Source organism: Filicampus tigris, chromosome 3 (genome assembly GCF_054856515.1).
Source record: "Filicampus tigris isolate MCC_2025a chromosome 3, RoL_Ftig_1.0, whole genome shotgun sequence".
Lineage (NCBI taxonomy): Eukaryota > Metazoa > Chordata > Actinopteri > Syngnathiformes > Syngnathidae > Filicampus > Filicampus tigris.
This window is the reverse complement of record NC_141219.1, coordinates 4,715,863-4,735,297: the sequence shown is the minus strand read 5'-3', so window position 1 is coordinate 4,735,297 and position 19,435 is coordinate 4,715,863. Positions and strand designations below refer to the sequence as shown.

The window sequence follows — 19,435 nt, the reverse complement described above, 5'->3', positions numbered from 1 at the left end:
TTGAAACCCAAATTTGAACCCTAATCCTTGTATGAAACCCTAATTTGAACCCAAATCCTTCAATTAAACCCCAACCTTGATTTAAAACCATCATGTGAAACCTTAACCCTTGTTTGAAGCCCCAATTTGAACCCTAAACCTCACTAAGAATCCCAATTTAAAAGTTTAACCCGAGTTGGAAACCCTAACCCTTGTTTGAAATCATAAATTGAAACCCTAACCCTAACCTAAGAAATGTTAAAAATTTAATATAAGAAATTTTAGCCCTTGTTCGAAACCCTAATCAAGATTTAAAACCCGGATCCGAAACCCTAATTCTTGTTTAAAGCCCTAATCAAGATTTAAAACTCTAATCTGAAGCCCTGACGCTTGTTTAAATATCTAAATCTGGCTTCAGAGCCAAATTTGAAACCCCCGACACTAGCCTTTAACCCGAATTTGAAACCCTCAGCCCTCATTTGCCCTCTTTGCCCGCGATGAGGCGGCACGCGGGCGTGCGGGTTGCGCGAGGTGACGGGCTGGAGGAGGCCTCGTCAAAGGAGGGTGGATGTGCTGTTTACAGGCGTGGAGGTCAGACTTACGTAACGCTGCGCATGTGGCGAGATGGGCCCAAAGCGAAGGAGGTGCTCGTGTGTGCGTTGTGTGCTCGCGACCGAGGCGGACACAGATGGAACTTCAGGTTGGAGGCGCACCTCCCGGCTGGAAAAACAGATGACAAGATGTATTGCGAGACTATGAAGTGATGCATCGTGGGAAATTTCAAGTCATTACGACGTCTAATGAGCCCGCCGAGCGCTGCGTCGGCACAGGAGCTCAGCGCTGCTTGACTGGATCAGGACAGAAGGTTGCCGCTGCTCCGCTTCAGGGTTTCCGATTCGGCTTTGAAAATCAAGGTCAGGGTTTGGGATTCAAATGTATGTTTTAAGCCAAGGTTGAGGTTTCGCATTGGGAATTGGAGAAAGGGTTAGGGTTACAAGCAAAAGTTAGAGAGTAAATCTAGGGTTTCAAGATAAGGTTTGATGTCAAATTCCGGTTTCAAATCTGGGCTAGGGTTTCATATAATGGCTTTGAGCCTAGTTTAGGGTTCAAACAAGCCCCCCCCCCAATAAAAAGGATTGCCTTTCAAATTAGGGTTTCAAAAATGAGGGAATCAGTTTCACATTAGGGTTTTAAATCTAGCCTTAGGTCTCAAATTAGGGTTTCAAACAAGAGCAAAAGTGTCAAATTGGGGTTTGAAGCTCAGGTTGGAGTTTTAAAATGAGCGATGCATTTTCAAATTAGGGTTTCAAACAAAAGATAATTGATTATAGGGATAAGATAGGGTGCGAAACATGGGTTAGGGTTTCAAGGCAGGGTTAAGGCTTTTGCGTGACGTCGACATCTTCATGAAGAGCACATAAGCGGGCCTCCGCGTCAGTGGCTGATAAACTAGCCGCTCATTTGCATTGACGCTAATGGCTCGTTAAAGTTAGCCACCATAAGACTGAGCCGGTGTTTAGCCGCAGGGCCAACAACCAACCAACTCGTGGCACTGGCATCTACTCGTGATGACAAGTAAGCACAATCAAACCGCTACATACATGTATTTTATTTTATTTTATTTTATTACATTTACATACAAGCGTTTCATCATAACTGGACACAACATTAGGTACACCTGAACCATGCGATCCAATACAAGCAGTGTAAATAATGGCTTTTGGGATGTTTGCTTGAGGCTTGCGCTGCCTCACATCATCATCATCATCATCACATTCCTCTTCTTCCTCGTATTACTCCGACCGGCAGGTTGTTTGCATGTCGTCACAAAAAGGGGAATTTTCTGCTCGGCTAATTCCGTATAAGCTCATCCAGGCACGCCTTTGTGACGCCATATTTTTCTCCAAAGCAGCCCCCGGGACGCACGCCACATGCGACATGGAGGGAAGGGATGGAGGAGGGCGGCGCGGATAAAGGGATGAGACGGTTGGATGAGGTCAGCAGAGAGGAGCGCAAGAGAGAGGATGGAGGGAGGGCGTGGGTGGCGGGAAGATGGGGGGGGGAATGCAAGGATGATGGGACGAAAATGGGAATGTCGGCGGATGAGAGGAGGGGAAAAAGGAGGGATGCGGAAAAGGTGACGGGACAGACGGGGAGGGACGGAGACAAAACGATGGAGGGACGCATAATGGAGTGGTGTAGGCAGGCGGGGGTGGTGGAGGGAAAACATGAGGGGATGGAGAGATGTGGTGGCGGAGGGATGGGGATGCAACATGGAACGAGTGTGACAGGAAGTGGCGGGGAAGGAAGGAAGGAAGGAAGGGGTGGGGTTAATAAAAGGAAGGATGGAGATAGACTGATGAAAAGGGGATGAGAGGTAGGGAGGAAAGACAGATGGGCGGAGGGACGATTGGATTCAAAAGGGGAGATGGATGGAGGGATGAGGGGGAGAAAGAAGGAGGGGCGGTGTGGAGGGTGGATGGATCAGGGAAGAAAAGATGAAGGAGAGGGATGGAGGAATGACGATCACACGCGTCTGCGGTGCCCTAGCTGTTGATCTTTAAAGTCTGCGGAGCTTGGCTTGTTAGCGTGCTAACATGCTAATACTCAAGCGGATTAGAACGCCATCACAGTGAAGAATTGTGGGTAAACGATACACCACACGCGCATGGGCGTGTATTCCATTTGAAAGCACGCATCCCGCTTTCTTTCCAGTGTTTTTCTTTGCCGTCATGCGGGATTTGTTACAGTTAACAAGTGCACAAAAATGATGATAAAATATTAATGATAATTCTTATTATTAGTGTAAGATGTAGCAACAGTTAAACGTTTAAAGGGGAATTAAAGTCCCAAAAATGTTTTTGCAATAATATCTTGTTTGCGCCTTCACCAGTCTAAATGTGGCACTCTGATAAATATTGCGTTTGTGGAATAAGAGTTAATCCACCCGTTTTTAGCCATCTGATGGGGCGGCCATTTTGTCACTTCTGTGGAATGAAAATGACATCACAGTTGCGCCGGGCTCAGGTAACAACCAATCACGGCTCACCTGTTTTCTGAAGCTGAGCTATGATTGGTCATTATCTGAGCACTGAGCAACCGTGATGTCATTTTCAGTCGACAGCAAGTGGCAAAATGGCCGTCCGCTGAGATGGGCAAAAAAATAGGTGACTTTTGCTGCTTAACTCATATTCCACAAGCGCAATATTAATCATATTGCCTTGTTTCAACTGGTGGGCACAACATACAACATATTCTTGGAAAGAATTTCTTTGGGTTGACTTCCCCTTACAACATTAATCCCGGAAATGGACCGAAAACACTGAAAAAAACTATAAGTATAAATATATTTTCTTGCAAGAATCAATGTTATTAATTTTTGCTTTATGGCTGTAATATTATATATGTATTTAGTTAATTTCTTTTATGTTACTTTTTGCAGTATATATTGTATTTAATTTCATTTACTCATGTGATTAGTTTTTAGTTGATATGTCTTTACAGGATTTAATTGCATTATTTGATACAGTATTTATTTATGTCCTTTTTGTATTTATCTAGTAACTTATTGTTCATCTGTGAAATGAGTTCATTCCTTTACTCGCAGAAGAAAGTTCAATTTGAATAAATGTAGATTTATAATCTTGTTCGTTACTTTTATTAATTATTTGCACTCGCTAACGTTGATGTGTTAGTGTACGTCAGGGGTAGCCAAGGTGTTCCCCTGATCAAAAAAGGAGTTTACCAGGGATGGGACATTGTGATTTTCTCAGAATGTTGTCGAACAGGTCATTTGATGAATTTTGAATGATAAATACGGGCAGAGATTTTTCGAAATAAGATGTTACACATTGATATGTATCTGTTTCCCGTTGACTGTGCGAAATCATGAATACGATCGGTGTCTTCACATAAATGAACATCATTCATTATTTATAACACAACGGGGGAGCATCCTCATTGCGAAGGCAGACTTTTGCCTGCGGATTGCATCTCTGCAAGTGTACCTAATGAAGTGTCTCTGTGTTAGCAGCGATTACAGCCAGTGCAAAGTGAGTACGATTACAAGATAATAGCCAGCATAATATTTCTTAATGAGACTTTTTGAGGCATGCTGCTATCAATACAAGCACGGCATCCTGAGAGGCAGCTGCTCCGGCTCGCTGCTTCCTGCGAGTGGATTTTTTTTTTCTCTCTCTCCCTGTTTACAGTGACTTGACAAAACACTCTGATTGGTCATTCACACAAAATCTAGACATTTCTCTTCACACGTTGAAAGGCGCTGGCGTGGAAGTAGGAACAACACATCTGACTTGTTTTTATGCGTCCGATTCCCCCTGCCCCCCCCGCCCCCCGAGTCCTCACAAACAAAACGAAAAATATAAACTGCGGCAACCTGACGGCATTAATAAAATACTGAAGTTGAGCCTCTGTCATCATCACACACAATGTGACATTTGGATGGCTTCAAAATCATCTTGATGGCACGCTGGCTTGTCACAAGGAGAATGGCTGCTTTAGATGTTACCACGGCAACCCCCGGATTAGCTACTTTAGTTGCGAACCAGCCAGGACACTTTGAATTTCACGCATGAGCATTTAACGTTTTTTAAACAGTAACTTTCTTATTATTAACCTGACTGTGCTCACTAAATATCCAAATGTAGCCTCGGTATCACGATCTTGAGGTTCAAAGCGATTCTGGTAATGGACAGCTTTGAAACCGTCTCGGTGGCACGCTGGCTTGTTCGACGGAAAATTAGCACCTTTCCATGTTTCCACGGTTACTACAAGGCAAAGCAAGACATCTTGATTTATGTAGCGTTTTTTATACACAAGGTCTCCCAATGCGATTAATGAAGATTAGAAAGCACATTTCATGACAAAGAACTAAAAACTTTCAAAAACAAAGTACAGAAATAAAAGATAGCTTCCTAAAATTACTTAACACGTGCAGTGCAAGATTTTTTTTAAACTGGCCTGTTTGGAACGTGCAACACGCAAATGTTTTGCAGATGATAAAATTGTTGTTTTGTGATTGATTTGATATAACCTCTGCAAGTCAGTTCCAAATCTATCGCCAAGGTTTCGGACATGTTTTTTGGTTTTTAAAGCCTTGAATCCAAGTGTTTTCTACCGACAATCCTCTTTTCTTTGTTGCCCAAAAATTGCTTCCATTTTGTTTTGGTTTAGCTGAAGGAAATGTTGGTTCATCCTGTTTTTGATTTGTTTTGGACTGTCACACAACTCTGTAATTTTTCTGTAGTCATTTGGGGACTTTGCTATAACTGCGTGCCATCTGCATAGCCATGATATTCAACCTTAGAGTTCCAAAGAATTTCACAGAAGGGTAGAATATACAGGCTGAACAAAAGGGGTCCAAGAATTGACCTGTGAGGGACGCCATAAGTCACGGCCATTTGATCTACTCAAGATACATGATCCAGTGGTTCCCTGAACTTTTGGGATTATTTGTAATTCAAAGAACAAACGCACGTCCTTAACGCCAACAGATAAAATGTCAACGTGTTTAGAGATACAGATCGAGAATAGGAGCTTTTCCGCTGGAAGCAATTTTCTTTGTCTTGTTGTCTCAACATGCGGAGGAAATTAACACCTGGACGCAAAGACTCAAATTTCGGGTCACCTTCGAGGTGTTCTTCCACATCAAATTCATCCCAGCGTGCCTCACCACCGCAGGAAGCTTCCCTTTGATGCTGCGTTTGTGTAGTTTACGTCTGTAAAGGGCTCAAGGGCGTCGTCTGCGCCTCTAATCCCTCGTCCGCTAAAACAAAAGGTCCCGGACTGCGAGTGACGATGATGAGGAGAATGAGGATGACGACGATGTAGGCAAACCCACGTATGCGCTTAATCCAAGCGGCTCATGCAAAGTGATCCACGAAACAGGATTTTTGTAAAAACCACCCCCATTATACCCACCCTGTCGTTAGCATAAAAAAAAAATGACCAGCCGTGTTTTTATGTGGAAAAACGTACGCTACTACAGTCCTCTTTCTGACTGTAAAGGTGGATTTTTTTAAAAATATATTTGTTGACGTTTTCAGTGGGCTCAACATACCCAAAACTCATCCTTTTTGGCAAGCTTGTATCTCCTGGCGGAAATTCATGTGGTTTTTTTTTTTAGGGGTAGCCCTCTGAAAAGTTGGAAAAATGAACCTTATCGCCAAGGAACTGGCCGGACATTGCACACAAGAGAAAAAAATCTCAAGAAACCATGTTTGAAATGAAAGACGAAATCTGCCATTTTGGTTTAAAAGTCATTTGAGGGGATCACTATCAGATTTATCTTTTCTGGCCACGTATGTCGAAATAATAATAATAACAAAAATAATTGGTACTACCGAGCAATGACAGCTGTGCAAGTGACGCGAAGAGTCAGCAAGCCAAAATAGAGTGGAAAAAAAATTAAATGACCATTCTTAGAATGTTAGGGGGAAAAAAATCCACAGAGGCCAGTTTCACCAACTGACATGAAATTAGGTGGTAATGACACACGCACACACACACACACACAAAAAAGTATCAGCCATGGCTGAAATTGAACAGGGGGGGTCAGCCATTTTTGGGCAATTATGAGAATCCATAGAATGTTAACATAAATAAATAAATAAATGTCTCAGGCACAAGTAGTAATCACCCTCTTCATATTCATCATCAATTTTAACGTACATTACCTTTCACTTAATGTCTTTGGATGTAAGCCTTTACGGCATTTGATTTCGGACATTCTGAAATGGTCTCCGATCAAAGGACATTTCAATCTTCCATTCAAAGATTTGATTTGATTCGAGAGATCTTTGCTCATTCTGCGATGACGGCATTGGTGGAAGGACTGCGGGCTCGGCGCAGAATTTCTGTACTTTTTGTCGGTGTCTGATGCTGACGATCAGCATGCACACAGATGTCAGTCAAAGGGGGGGGGGGGGCAAACGGGCGGTAAAAAGACAACTAAAGCGGAGCAGGAGGCTGCGGGGGCCTTGACACGCATCTATTTTTAGATTCTGGGAGTAATGTTGTTTCTGCGCTCATCCGGGAGCCTTTCGTTACGCCGCCGTCCAGCGCTGCCGCGCGTTTGCACGACTTTTGACAAACGCAGCTGCTGCTGAAGACCCAGCCGGGCCAACGGGACTCAATGTCAAACTGCTGTGCTTTATGACCTCACATCCTTCTTCATTTGCATACATGTGTTTCATTCTGGGGCGAGGGCGTTTCACGTAAAACATCCTAAGACATCATTTGATTCAAGAAATACAAAGGTGGCATTTCACGGAAGACATTTCTAGTCATTTTATGGTCATGCTATGCTTCAGGGGCACTTCCAACAAAGAGGGCAACCAGTGCTCCAAAATGAAATAGACATGATTGCTTTTAAAGACACGAATGCGTGAAACTGTTAACAAAATGTAGCAGTCTGACGCTTTATTTATGGGGTCACTGAGCAATGTATGGGTACCAGTAGTGCAGTACTGCTGATACAATGACAATTGTGGAAATGCTGCAGAGTTCCCAAGCACATTAAAGCAGCACTGGGCAAGAATTCGACCTTAAAGCGGAAGGCAATGCAAACAGCTTTTTTTTCAAGAATATGTTCTGTGCAAGCCCACTAGTTAAAACAGGGCATACTGATAAATATTACGTTTGTGGAATAAGAGTTAATCCACTCGTTTTTAGCCATGTCTGGGGGCGGCCATTTTGTCTTCTGTCGACTGAAAATGACATCACAACTGCTCACAACGACCAATCACGGCTCAGATTCAGAAAACAGGTCAGCCGTGATTGGTCGTTGTGAGCAGTTGTGATGTCATTTTTAGTCGACAGAAGACAAAATGGCCGCCCCCAGACATGGCTAAAAACCAGTGCGCTTTGCTGCTTAACTTGTATTCCACAAACGCAAAATGAATCAGAACGCCGTGTTTCAACTAGTGGGCCTACTGGGAACATTTTCTTGAAAAAAATATGTTAGGGTTGACTTCCGATTTAATAAAAAAACACTTTCACAACTCTTTGGATGAAACATGGACTTACAAGTAGTTGAATGGGACTTTTGTCATGTCCTGGGGGGGGGTCTGTATTGTTTTTACTGGCACTAAGCAACTTTGAGGAGGATGGGAGCAACCCTGGCACACCCAAAAAATACAAATGTCCTGAATTGCTTTACAGCGTACTCACTTCCTCCTTTCGCCATAAGGACGGAAGTCGATTCGAACGTCCACGCGCTATTACTGGTGTCAGGGCACAAGCCCCAAAACAAACAAAAGAACAAAAGTATTGTTTGAACAAAATCAGATTCATTACCTCGTCTCTATTCATCTTTCACGCAGCCACTGGAAATCGAAATGTCATTAAGTCCAACTTGCAGGCCAGCCAGATTTCACGACACCATAAAATGTGGGAAATGTGGTTGACTTTGGTCAAAACACTACCGCTTTTGTCCACGTGGCGCCGCCATAATCAACAAAAACCGACATACGAAACAGTCTTGCTTCAAAGTCTCCAATAGCGTGGTAATAGCGATTAACAACAGTTACGCAAATAACGCAGTGTGACAAAGATACGACAACGAACGGACAGGAGGTTCGGGATGCTACCGATTCTCCTCTCGGCATCTAAGTGTCCGTTGCGCGGGACTGATTCAATGGCTGCTGTATCGAATCGCCTCGACAGCTCCAGTGGTAGGCTGTGCTTCCTCAGCAGCTGCGGGAAGTACATCCTCTGCCAAGTCTTGTTCCGGATGGAATTGATGTTGGCCTCTCACTTCGGGACCCGAGTGACTGTAATTGCCACGAATTTGAAGGTCTCAACGGCTGACGCGGGGCATCTGGACACCATGAGGAGCAGCTGCGGTAAAGGATGTTTGCCGAAGTCCTTAATCATCTCGACAGTCTCGAGGGTTCTATGATGCGCTACAGGTGGTCCAGCAAGAGGCGTTCATAGGACTTCATGACCACAGATGTCAGAGCGACAAGTCATTCAGTCCAGAGATTGTCGGTTTTCCGGGGACTGCCATGACGGCGGCGCGTTTGAAGCGCGGTGGGACTTCACACAGCTCCAAAGATCTGTTGAAAATCCGGGTGAAAACTGAAGCCGGTTGCCAGCAGTGACTTTCAGGCGGAAGGGAGACTGGTGCTTCTACTCAAGGTAAACACGCTCTTGAGTAGAAGCATCTGCGGCTAAAGCCAAACTGTGGCGGGGGTTTTTGTGTTCTGGACCTGGATTTCACACCTCTCTTGTCGAACGTGCGGAACCTCTTTGTTGGGACACACTTGCCCTCACAAAAACCGATACAGGACGTCGCAGTATTTGTATGTTCATCCAAGCCGCCAGTTGAAGTTTCAAAGACACTCCAGTCCGCAAATTCCAAACAGTCCTCGCTTTGCTTCATTGGTCCATTTCTTTCGTTTGTTTACACGGTCAGCCGGTCAGCCAGAGTCTGGAGACTCCAAATACGGGCTGCAGCCTTATAAGAAAATCCCGATTATTTTCTCTCAAACCCGATTTTACGATTACAATTTTTCTGTAAAATAAAAAAATAATGAAAAATGAAGTATTTTGAATGTCTTTTATTTAAACTTAAGTTTTCTTTCTTTGAACTCAAAATGCCAGTCAATTTAACTTAATACACACAGAAACTATTGGGATTAACAGCATTTTACTTCCACAACAGATTTCAGATCTGTTCTTAATGAAACCAACAATGAAAGAAGAAAGTGCCATTCTGAAACGAAATCACCAACATAAGAGAAGGTCTTCCCTCGTATAAGTAAACCACATTTAAGTCGTTGGGCAACTGCAGTACTTGATTTGATTGACTGACTTGATTTTGTGATGATGGTATTTGAGCCAAGATATTTTAAGTGGTGTTATTTGGTGTCTCTACTGTAGTTTCATGACGGTATTTGATGTCAAAGATGTTTCGTTTTCCCCCTGTTGTTTTTCATGTGCAGACATTGGTATTCATTGTGCGATGACAGTATCTGGAACATTTTTCAACATTTGCTAGTCCTCCAGGTACGTAAAGGCAGCTAAGCCTTTGACACTAAAAACACAAAAGACGTGTTGCACGTCGAGCGAAGGAAAGTAGGGCAGACGAGGTGTCACGCTGTGGCTGCTGCGAGGATCAACACGCTCACAATGTCGACGGTGTGACAAACTTTCCGGATGTTGCATGAAAACCTTCCTGAAATATAGCATGTATTTGTATGCCCAACGCGTTTATCGCCTGGATGGTAATGTTTCTATTTGTGTGTCGGTTCATTTAGCTGCATATGTGAGAGTGTCAATCAAAAGTGAGTCTTAATGTTACCTACAGGGGGGTCTTAAGAACATTATGTGAAAATAGTCAAAAGGAGTGAAAACTTTGAAAAGACATGACTGTAAATGGTGAAAAAAAATGTAAAAAAAAAATTTCGAAATTTTTAGAATTTGTTTTACTCACAGAGTGCTCATTTGTTTTTGTTTTTTAACTTTTTTTTTTTTTTACTTAAAGCTACGATTTGAAACCCTAATCCTGGGTTGAAACCCCTTGAATGTTTGTATTTCATCTTATTAGAGGCGTACCTATATTCTTGTGACACAAAACTTGAGAAAGGGTCAAAATATTTAATGAAACAATGTGGAGATTGAAAAAAAATGTGTGGGGAAACATTTTTGAAATACATCATTAAGACATGAGTGAATATTGTTCCAAAAAATTTGAATTGTGAATGTGAAAAATAAGTACATAAAGTGAGAAATTGCGAAGTATGAAAAATAGTGATAGTTGGGATAAAAGTGATTTATTTTTACCAAAAAATGAACAAAAAATGTTTTTTAATCTTTGGAATTGCCCAAAACTTTTTGAAAATGCACAAAAGTGGGGAAAAAACGATGGAAAAATATAAGAAAATAATACATGTGTTAAACATCAGTGACAATGTTTTTTTTAATGAATGGAAAATCATAAGTAAAACAAAATTGTGTGTAGCTTGCAAAAATGATTCCAAAACTACACTGAAAAAAAATTACTGAATTTATTTAATTTTGTTTCCTAAAGCGGTTGCACAAAATCAAAGCATCTGAATCCAGATACATTTTTTAAGCAGACTAGTTTTGATTTCGTGCAACCACTTGACGAAATAAAATGGAGTAAATTCAACCAACATTTTTTTCACTGCAGTGTTTTGAAAAATTGTGGAAAAGTGAAGGTTGTCCCCCATCCCCAAAAGATCAGTAATGTATGAGTTAAAAAAAAAAAAAAAAGCAATATGTGAGTGACAATGGGTACAAATTTAGACCAAAATATTTGTGAAAAATGTTTCAAGTTGGGAGTTCAACCAACCTTGACCCCTTAACTCAGACTTGAACCCCTTTAAAACCGAGTACCCACGTGTATAACGCTTGCCTTTCCGCCCACAGTCCCCATGTGTGTCCGGTGTCGGGCCAGTCCATCGGGAGTCTGCCGCACCCGCGAACCGTCGTCGTGCTCGGGCGCCTTGCAGGAGGGAGGGCAGGCAAGCAGATCGGCATGCACGCGCCATTGGTAGAGTTGAGCGCCAAACTTGTTGACTCATAAGCGTGCGGCTCGTCAGCATCCTCCTCCTCTTCTTCCTCCTCCTCCTCTTCCTCCGATCTGATTGCACGCGCCATTCAGCGGGGAATCATTCCGGCTCAATTTCCACCTTCCCCCCGAAACCACAGTGTTTTTCTTTTTCTTTTTTTTTTATTTCTTTTTTTTTTTTACGCGCATCGTTCTCGGGTGGATTCCACGCAAGCCGCCACCCTCCAATTAGGAACCCAACTTCTTCACTTTGAAAGAAAAAAAAAAAAAAAAAAAAAAGGCACTGACTGAGTGATGGCTTTTATGGTTAAGCACGTGGTGGGGGGCCAGCTGAAGAACTTGACGGGCGGGCTGACGGAGGAGAAACCCGAGGCGGAGAAGACGGAAGCGGCGGCGCAGGGGATGACCCAGGAGGAGTTCGAGCAGTACCAGCAACAGTTAGAGGAGGAGAAGTAAGTGGACAGACAAAATGAGGGTTGACTGGAGGGGAAATTAGCGTGGACGCTCGCCTTCGTGTGCGTAAGAAGACGAACGAGAGACGCGCGTCTTTTACGCGGGGTGGGGTGGGGGGTGGGGGGGGGACAAAAAAAACAGCGAGCCAGGCGCACACACGGATGGACGCACTTGAAAACATATTTGGGCACGAATCGTCAGGCTGCTCGCATCCTCGCGCTTCTATTCTGACAAGGATTCGTGCACGCGGATAATCTGTGCGCATGCACGCGAATCACAGTCTAAATAAGGAAAGTCGAAACGGCTGCGCCAGTGATTGTAAGGACAACGTGAACGAACAAGTATATGGAAATGATGTGCAATCTACACACTATATTCTGTTGGCAAGGTCAAATGGGAAATGTCGAACAGGAGAATTGCAGACCATTCATCACATTTCGACAGATAAATGGAGAAAAAAAAAGAGAACAAAATTCCCCACCACGCCCCAAAAAGATTAAAACACGACTTAAAAAACAACAACTGGTACAAAATGAGAATGTGAGTAGGCTATAACGAGTCAAACAGACAAACAAACAAAAAAGTAAGGAAGGTTTTACAAATTGAAGTTAAGAAAAGCTGTAAAACCGCTAGCCAAAACCTATAGTGAAAATAGTCAATATAAGCAATGGTGAGCAAAAATAAATAAATATTTGGTGGAAAAACAATGGGGGGGAAAGTAGCACAGTTTAAAATGGTAAAACTGTAAAGATGGTCCAAATATTTGCGAAAATGTATGCACTTGCCCAAAATGTGTGAAAATTGTCAAAAATGAGCAGATGTAGTCCAAAAATTTTTTAGCAAAACATATAACACAAAACAGACAGACATAATATGAAAGGCAACCTGAGTCAAAAACAGAAAAAAATGGGGGGAAAGACTAAAATTAGCATTGCATTGATGAAAATGGGGGGGGGGGGGGGTGCATTATGTGTGTACAAGTGACTTGCATGAGTGTATGTAGCACATATACCGTGTTGGCAGGCTATAGAGGTCACCAAGATCATCTGAGAAATGGAGTTGTGTGGTTATTGATTGGTGGTGCTAAGTGCATGGTAGCTTTCCACATCCTGTATCATGTGACTCAGTGACACGCCACAGCAACACTCAGGCCAAAGGTCACCTTTGGTATGTGTAAAAATTGCACACCAAAAAAAAGGAACAAGAAAAATGAAGACAATAAATGAATAATATGAATATAAATAATCATATAAATACATGAGTTATTTAAAAAAAAAGCTTTTTAATCAGGCAAAAATTATTTTTTAATGGGTGAAAATTGCCCCAAAATTTGTGTGTGATATGAAATAAATAAATAATATTAAATAATTAGTGGAAAATGTTAGGGATGGAAATGTTTCGAAAAAATGTAAAACTGAAAGAAAATTTGGGAAAAGGAGCGTGACTCAGCAGGCTACCAACGAAACATACAGTTACAGTATATTGTGTTTTACAACAATACTTAACTAAATGAACTAAATAGACTAAATTGTCTTTGATATTTTCAAACACGTGTACAGTACATTGGATTTGTTGAAAACCCCAAAGTAGAGGTGCATAGATTACTCGATTAATCAACTAATCAATTATTAAAGTAATTGATGATTATTTTGATAATTGATTAATCACTTGTCAGCCTCTAAACAGTAATATACTCAGATTTATGAAAGCATAGTCTTTTTATTTTGTTTTGTTCAAAATAAAACATTTGCAAAGCAACTGCTTTTATTTTGGAATACAATGACCAACATTTTTGACAATTTTCTGCGCAATGCTTCCGAAATCCGACTAGGACTCGACCGTCACAAAAAATGACAGTTGGACACTCACCCCTGCACATTGGGCCATTTAGCGTAAGGGCTCCTTTGCGATGTGAACTGTGCGAGCCTGTATCGCGATCTGAGGCTCCTCATACGATATGTTGTACCGTATCACTTTTTTAACGGTACGTAACGTATTTTTACCACAAGCATCATTAATTCATCCACAGGTATGGAATTATAAATATGGTTGTGTGTTGCTGGAAAAAAACAATATTTGTACTGTATGTATTTCTATCGCTGTGTCTCGCTCAATTATAACCCGAAAATGTCTTTTTTTCACACGTGTGAAAGCTACCGTGCATTTTGGTTGGCTATAACTTGCGACATCGCCACGTCCGTGCAACTGCAATTCAAATTTTTAATTGCAGCAAAATACAAAAGACCGATACACAGGGGGCTGAGAAAATAATTTCTGAGTGCATTTTCCAGTATCAAATAAAATGCAGGAGGGGCTTAACTGGGGCCACACTAGATTTCTGACGGGCTTTAGCACCACCTAGCCCCGCTGTAGCGCCATCCCTGGCTAGTTGCAGTCCTCACCCAAAGTATATTTGATGTATACAAAAACATATATTTTCGTTTTGTTGAAGACAAATACAAAACCGTAAAGAAAAAACCCGTACGTGTAAAATGCCGTTGATGTTTACAAGAGCCTCCACTTGTGACAAGCTTCACGCTCACTCAAGCCGCTGTCACGTGACCTTTTTATCAGACTGATTTTTATTCAGCCCAAGGCGCTAAACATGAGCATGAAGAAGACGTGTATGGCGTGTAGACAACGAGAGGCCACCATCCCGGCCGGTGTCACGTGACGTCCTTGACAAGACCTGATGGCTACCCAGGCTTTGGTGTTTTGCCCACTCGGGGCAATAACGTGACAGTACATCTCATCGGGGATAAAACAAAAAAAAAAACTTGCGTTGACACATTGGGTGCATCGCCTTCAGAGGATGCGATCCTCACAGGCCAGCGGTGCAAATTCCCTCGGCGTGTGTGTTCTCGGGATTGTGTTGTAAGATCACAAACGCCACATCTGGCCGACATTATGTGAGCTTTGTTAACTTGCCGTGTCTCAGGTCTCTCAGCAAATTCACCCTGATGGGGGATGACTGAGAGCCAACTGGGGCGTGAACGCCTCACCGAGGTTTGGATTGAGGAGAGTAGCGCCCTCTGCTGAATGAAACCACTCACTGAAGTGGAGTGTTGGCATTTGCATTCAAATTCTGTCACAACATTTGCGGACACGTGCTTTTTGTTGGCCAGTGACCATATATTTTAGTAACATAGTATCATATCGGCAATGCAAAGAACATGATGTGTTGTGTTGCAGACAAGAACGAGAGGCTAATTTTGCCCAGAAGAAAGCAGAGCGAGCCACCGTCAGGAGTCATTTTCGGGACAAGTACAGACTACCAAAGGTATTCAAAATTGACATTGACCAAACATCTAAATTGCCATTGACTAAACATTATGAATAATGCATTTTCGATTTGCAGAAGACTACGTTGTCTTTGATGTTTATGAGACAATCAACAATGCGGTTCAATTGCTGACTGGCTACTTGATCTCTTTTAATGACGTCACTCGCCGAAGATTACCGTAGATTGTCGATTAACTATGTTGCCATGGGTTCAATTATGAATCTGAGTGGGTTGTGTTACAAAAATTAACAAAAGTACTGTGCTTAAAGTAAAAGTCAAGCTAAACATATTTTTTTTCAAGAATATGTTCTATGCAGGCGCACAAGTTGAAACAAGGCCATAGGATTAATATGAAATATGAGTGAAGCAGCAAAATCCACCCGTTTTTAGCCATCTCAAGGGGCGGCCATTTTGTCACCTCTATCGACTGAAAATGACATCACGGACCCGCCGTGGCTCAGATAGCGACCAATCACAGCCCACCTGTTTTCTGAAGCTGAGCTTGGTCGTTAGGGTCTGTGATGTCATTTTCAGTCGACAGAAGTGACAAAATGGCCGCCCCCGGAGCAACGAAAACATAGGAAAAACACATCAGCTTTCTTCAACTTCACCAAAAACCAAAATACCTAAAGATTTTTGGCCCATGTTGAAATCTTAAATAGATACTCGCTACTCGCTAGTGCAATTGGAATGTTTTTACCAAATCAGAACGAGCTGGACGAGACCCAGATCCAGCAGGCGGGCGACGACGTGGTCCTGCCCACCGAGCTGGCCAAGATGATCGCCGAGGACAACCAGGAGGAGGCGCACAAGCAGTCGGTGCTGGGCCAGCTGTCCAACCTGCAAAACGTCGACATGGACCAGCTGAAGGACAAGGCCCAGGCCACGCTGGAGGACCTCAAGAAGCAGACGGAGAACTGCAGCCTCATGTGATGTCGGGGAGCATAGATTTGTCGAAGGCGGAGCTTTTGGGAAGGAGGAAGTAGTTGCGCAAGTGTTTGCTGATCGAGGTCAAATAATAATTATTATTTATAAGAATTCAAGAATTGGGACTAGTGTCGTATTTTCAGAAAAGCGTTTTTCCTTTTTTCTTTTTAAAACAATCAGTGAAAACGTTTCACTGAAAAGTCTCTTACACTTTTTGGTACCCTGACGCAGGGGTACCAACCCCAGGTAAACGTTACCTAAAGGGCGGAGCAAGAAACACTTACGAGCACTGATTGGTTGACAGAAAATATCATTTCTTTGACATTTTTGTGTTTTTTAAAAATATTTTCAGCAAAAGTAGCGACGTTTCAATCAAAAACTGTGTTGTGTGAACAGTTCCTGAAGATCCCTCCTCCCTTCTCCAGAAGCTCTTCCTTTGAGAAAGCGGTGGTCTGTGTAGGTAAAGTCCTCCCTTTTTAGCTGCTAAACTCAGAGAATTCCAACATAGGATGGAAATCCACATTCTAGCTAACCTGTAGCTAATTTCAGTGACAAAACCATCCTGTATGGAAGAGAATGATATTAAATTTGGGGATTTTTTGCAGGGATTTGAAAAGCACAAAAATGGCAACATAAATTAAGATTTTGTCAAATAGTTATACCTACAACTACCTGCAATCTACTTTGAACAATAACAAGCCTTTTTACTGTTCTTTTTTTTTTCAAATAATAATCGACGACGTCCGAGCAAATAAGCCATGTTCACTTTAGGGATGTTACTGTGTGCAATACACGGGAGTAAAGAGTAGCTCTCCCACTTTTTCCTAAATCGAGCGCTTGTTTTTGTGCTGCACATGGAAGTGTCATTAAAATAGTCAACATAAATACATAAAAACCTGCTACAAAAAAAAAAAAAGTATATATGTATATGCTTTTAGAGGCCAAAGCGCGACATGTCCGAATATTTGTGTTGTCATAACGCCAATATTTATGTTGTGTGTACGCGCTGAGCTCATTGTGTGGTGCCGTTTTGTGCCAGTGGAATAGCTGTCGTCAAGTCGAGTGGTGTCCTCGTGAAACTCGTCAGCGCTAATGCTAACGCCGCAGCCTCATGGTGTCGTTTTCGGGGGGGTCCGATTGTGGTGTTGTTGTTCGTGGACTTTTTTGTGTAGCGATGGCAATATACGCTTCTCTGTACCACTTTACAATAGGGCTAGCCTTATTCATGTGTTACTAATGTAATTCTAACGCATTTAGGAGTCAGTAATAAGCAGTTTTCAGTGTTGCTCGCTATTTTGCAAGATGATGCCAATGTGGACTCACACTTAACCCTACTGACTGACTACTTTAAGCCTAGCCGCACCCAATCTATAACCAACCCAACCCTAACCCTCATCTTACCTTGATAAATTCAACTCTACTCTGCAAATCCTACCACAGGGGTCCTTAGGGAGTCCATTAGTATTCCGCAGCCCTGTTCTATAAAAAAAAAAAAAAGCTTCAGTGGTTGGGTCGTGATTTCCCAGCAATGTTGTCTCAGTGATTATTTGAAAACGTAAACATTTATCTCCCTCTAGCCTTGTTTGAACATTGTTGACAACCATTGTGAGAACTCTTTCACATGATCAGTTTGTTCCGACAGATGGATATCCTTCATTAGCATATCCTATTGAATATATGTTGAAGTAATTTGACCAAATTTGTAGCTTCACAAGCGTGTATCAAACCTTTGCATCACTCATGAAGTAGCTCTCAGTATCCCAAAAATGGACTCTTCAACCTATACCTTTCCTGCCCTAACCTAACCCTCAACCTACACTAAACCATAACATAAGCGGCATCTGTGTCTGAAGTCTTGTGCGAAGAAGCTAATGAATAATCATTGACAGTAAGCTTATTGTAAAAGTGGTACCCACCTCACTAACCTGCGTTGCTTTGTTTTGCCAAATTTGTTTTTGTGTGGTTTTAGCTGCCCTTTTTTTTTTTTTTTTGGCATATAAACTGGTGCGTGTGTGCGTGTTTGTTTTAAAGCAAGTGTCTTGTTATCCAGTTGCATCGGGGGACATAGCTATATGGACAAAAGTATTGGGAGAGTGGCAAACGTTCCCTTCCACCAAATTCAACAGAGCACACCTTAATGGATATGGCTTTGTGCAATGGGGTGTCCACATCAATCAAAGGGTGTGTCTCAATATTTTTGTCCGTCAAATGAATGAATGGACACTGAGGAAATACTCATTGCTGTGGTTCTTGTCGCGTGATGTTGATAGCCCAGTAACTGTTCATCATGAAATATACAAGAAAAAGTAGCAATGCATTTTATTTTAATATTGCTATGAAATATCTACTGCAATAATAATGACAGTAATAATAATAATGATAGTAATAATAATACTAGTAATAGAGGGGGAAGTGAAGCCATAAGCCACGGGAATTTCTTGCTTTGTAAAAGTGTGTTTTGTTTTTGTCATCGACTATTTCTGTCATTCTGTCTCTGATGGAAGTTTCAATTGCAATAAACATATTTTTGGATAATGTTCTTCATTTGCGTGTCATTTAGCAGTTTTTCCATTAATCTCGCATGTGTAACAGCCTAATTGACGTGTCAAATGACTGGAGTTTCCATTTAAAGGTAATTAGAAAAAGGACCTGCATTCTCACTAATGAACAACAGGGGGCGACGACTGTTCACCAAAAAAAGTACATGATGCATTTTACTTCATTTTTAATTTGAATATATTGGTTATAATTAGCTCAGTACTTCCTAACCTCTATTAAGCCTATAAGCGCCAAGTTTTTACATGAGAAAATGTCATGCCCTACCACCAATCACAAATGTCACAAAAAAAGTACTGTGGGAAAGATAATTACGTCTCAGTATACTCACAAATTTTGTTAAAATGTGTACGTAGCGTTCATTAATGATTTAATTGTCTTTGATGTCTACAAAACCACATGCAGTATGTTAGGTTCACGGAAGACTAATTTGTCTATGATGTTTACAAAAACATGTAGACCTGAAGACTAAATTGTCTTCAACGTTTGCAAAATTAAATATGCTATCTAGAATGCTTCTGAAAACACATACATTAGGCTTATTGAAGGTTAAATTGAATTTGTTGTTAACTAAAATACCTACGTCAAGTCGCCTACATTAAAAACTTCTATCACACGATCAACATTTACGGAAACTCGACATTGAAGACTAAATCATCTCATATGCTTACAAAATCCAT

At 41.8% G+C, this 19,435-nt stretch overlaps 1 protein-coding gene across 1 annotated transcript; it reads left to right on the top strand.

Moving 5' to 3' along the window:
- The first annotated feature begins 11,444 nt into the window (after window positions 1-11,444).
- cplx3b (complexin 3b) lies at window positions 11,445-18,738 on the top strand. The gene is made up of 3 exons (XM_086024760.1): window positions 11,445-11,988; window positions 15,182-15,269; window positions 15,981-18,738. The coding sequence occupies exons 1-3, from the start codon at window positions 11,831-11,833 to the stop codon at window positions 16,203-16,205; spliced, it is 471 nt and encodes a 156-aa protein (XP_085880886.1). The 5' UTR covers window positions 11,445-11,830; the 3' UTR covers window positions 16,206-18,738.
- The last annotated feature ends 697 nt before the right edge of the window (window positions 18,739-19,435 follow it).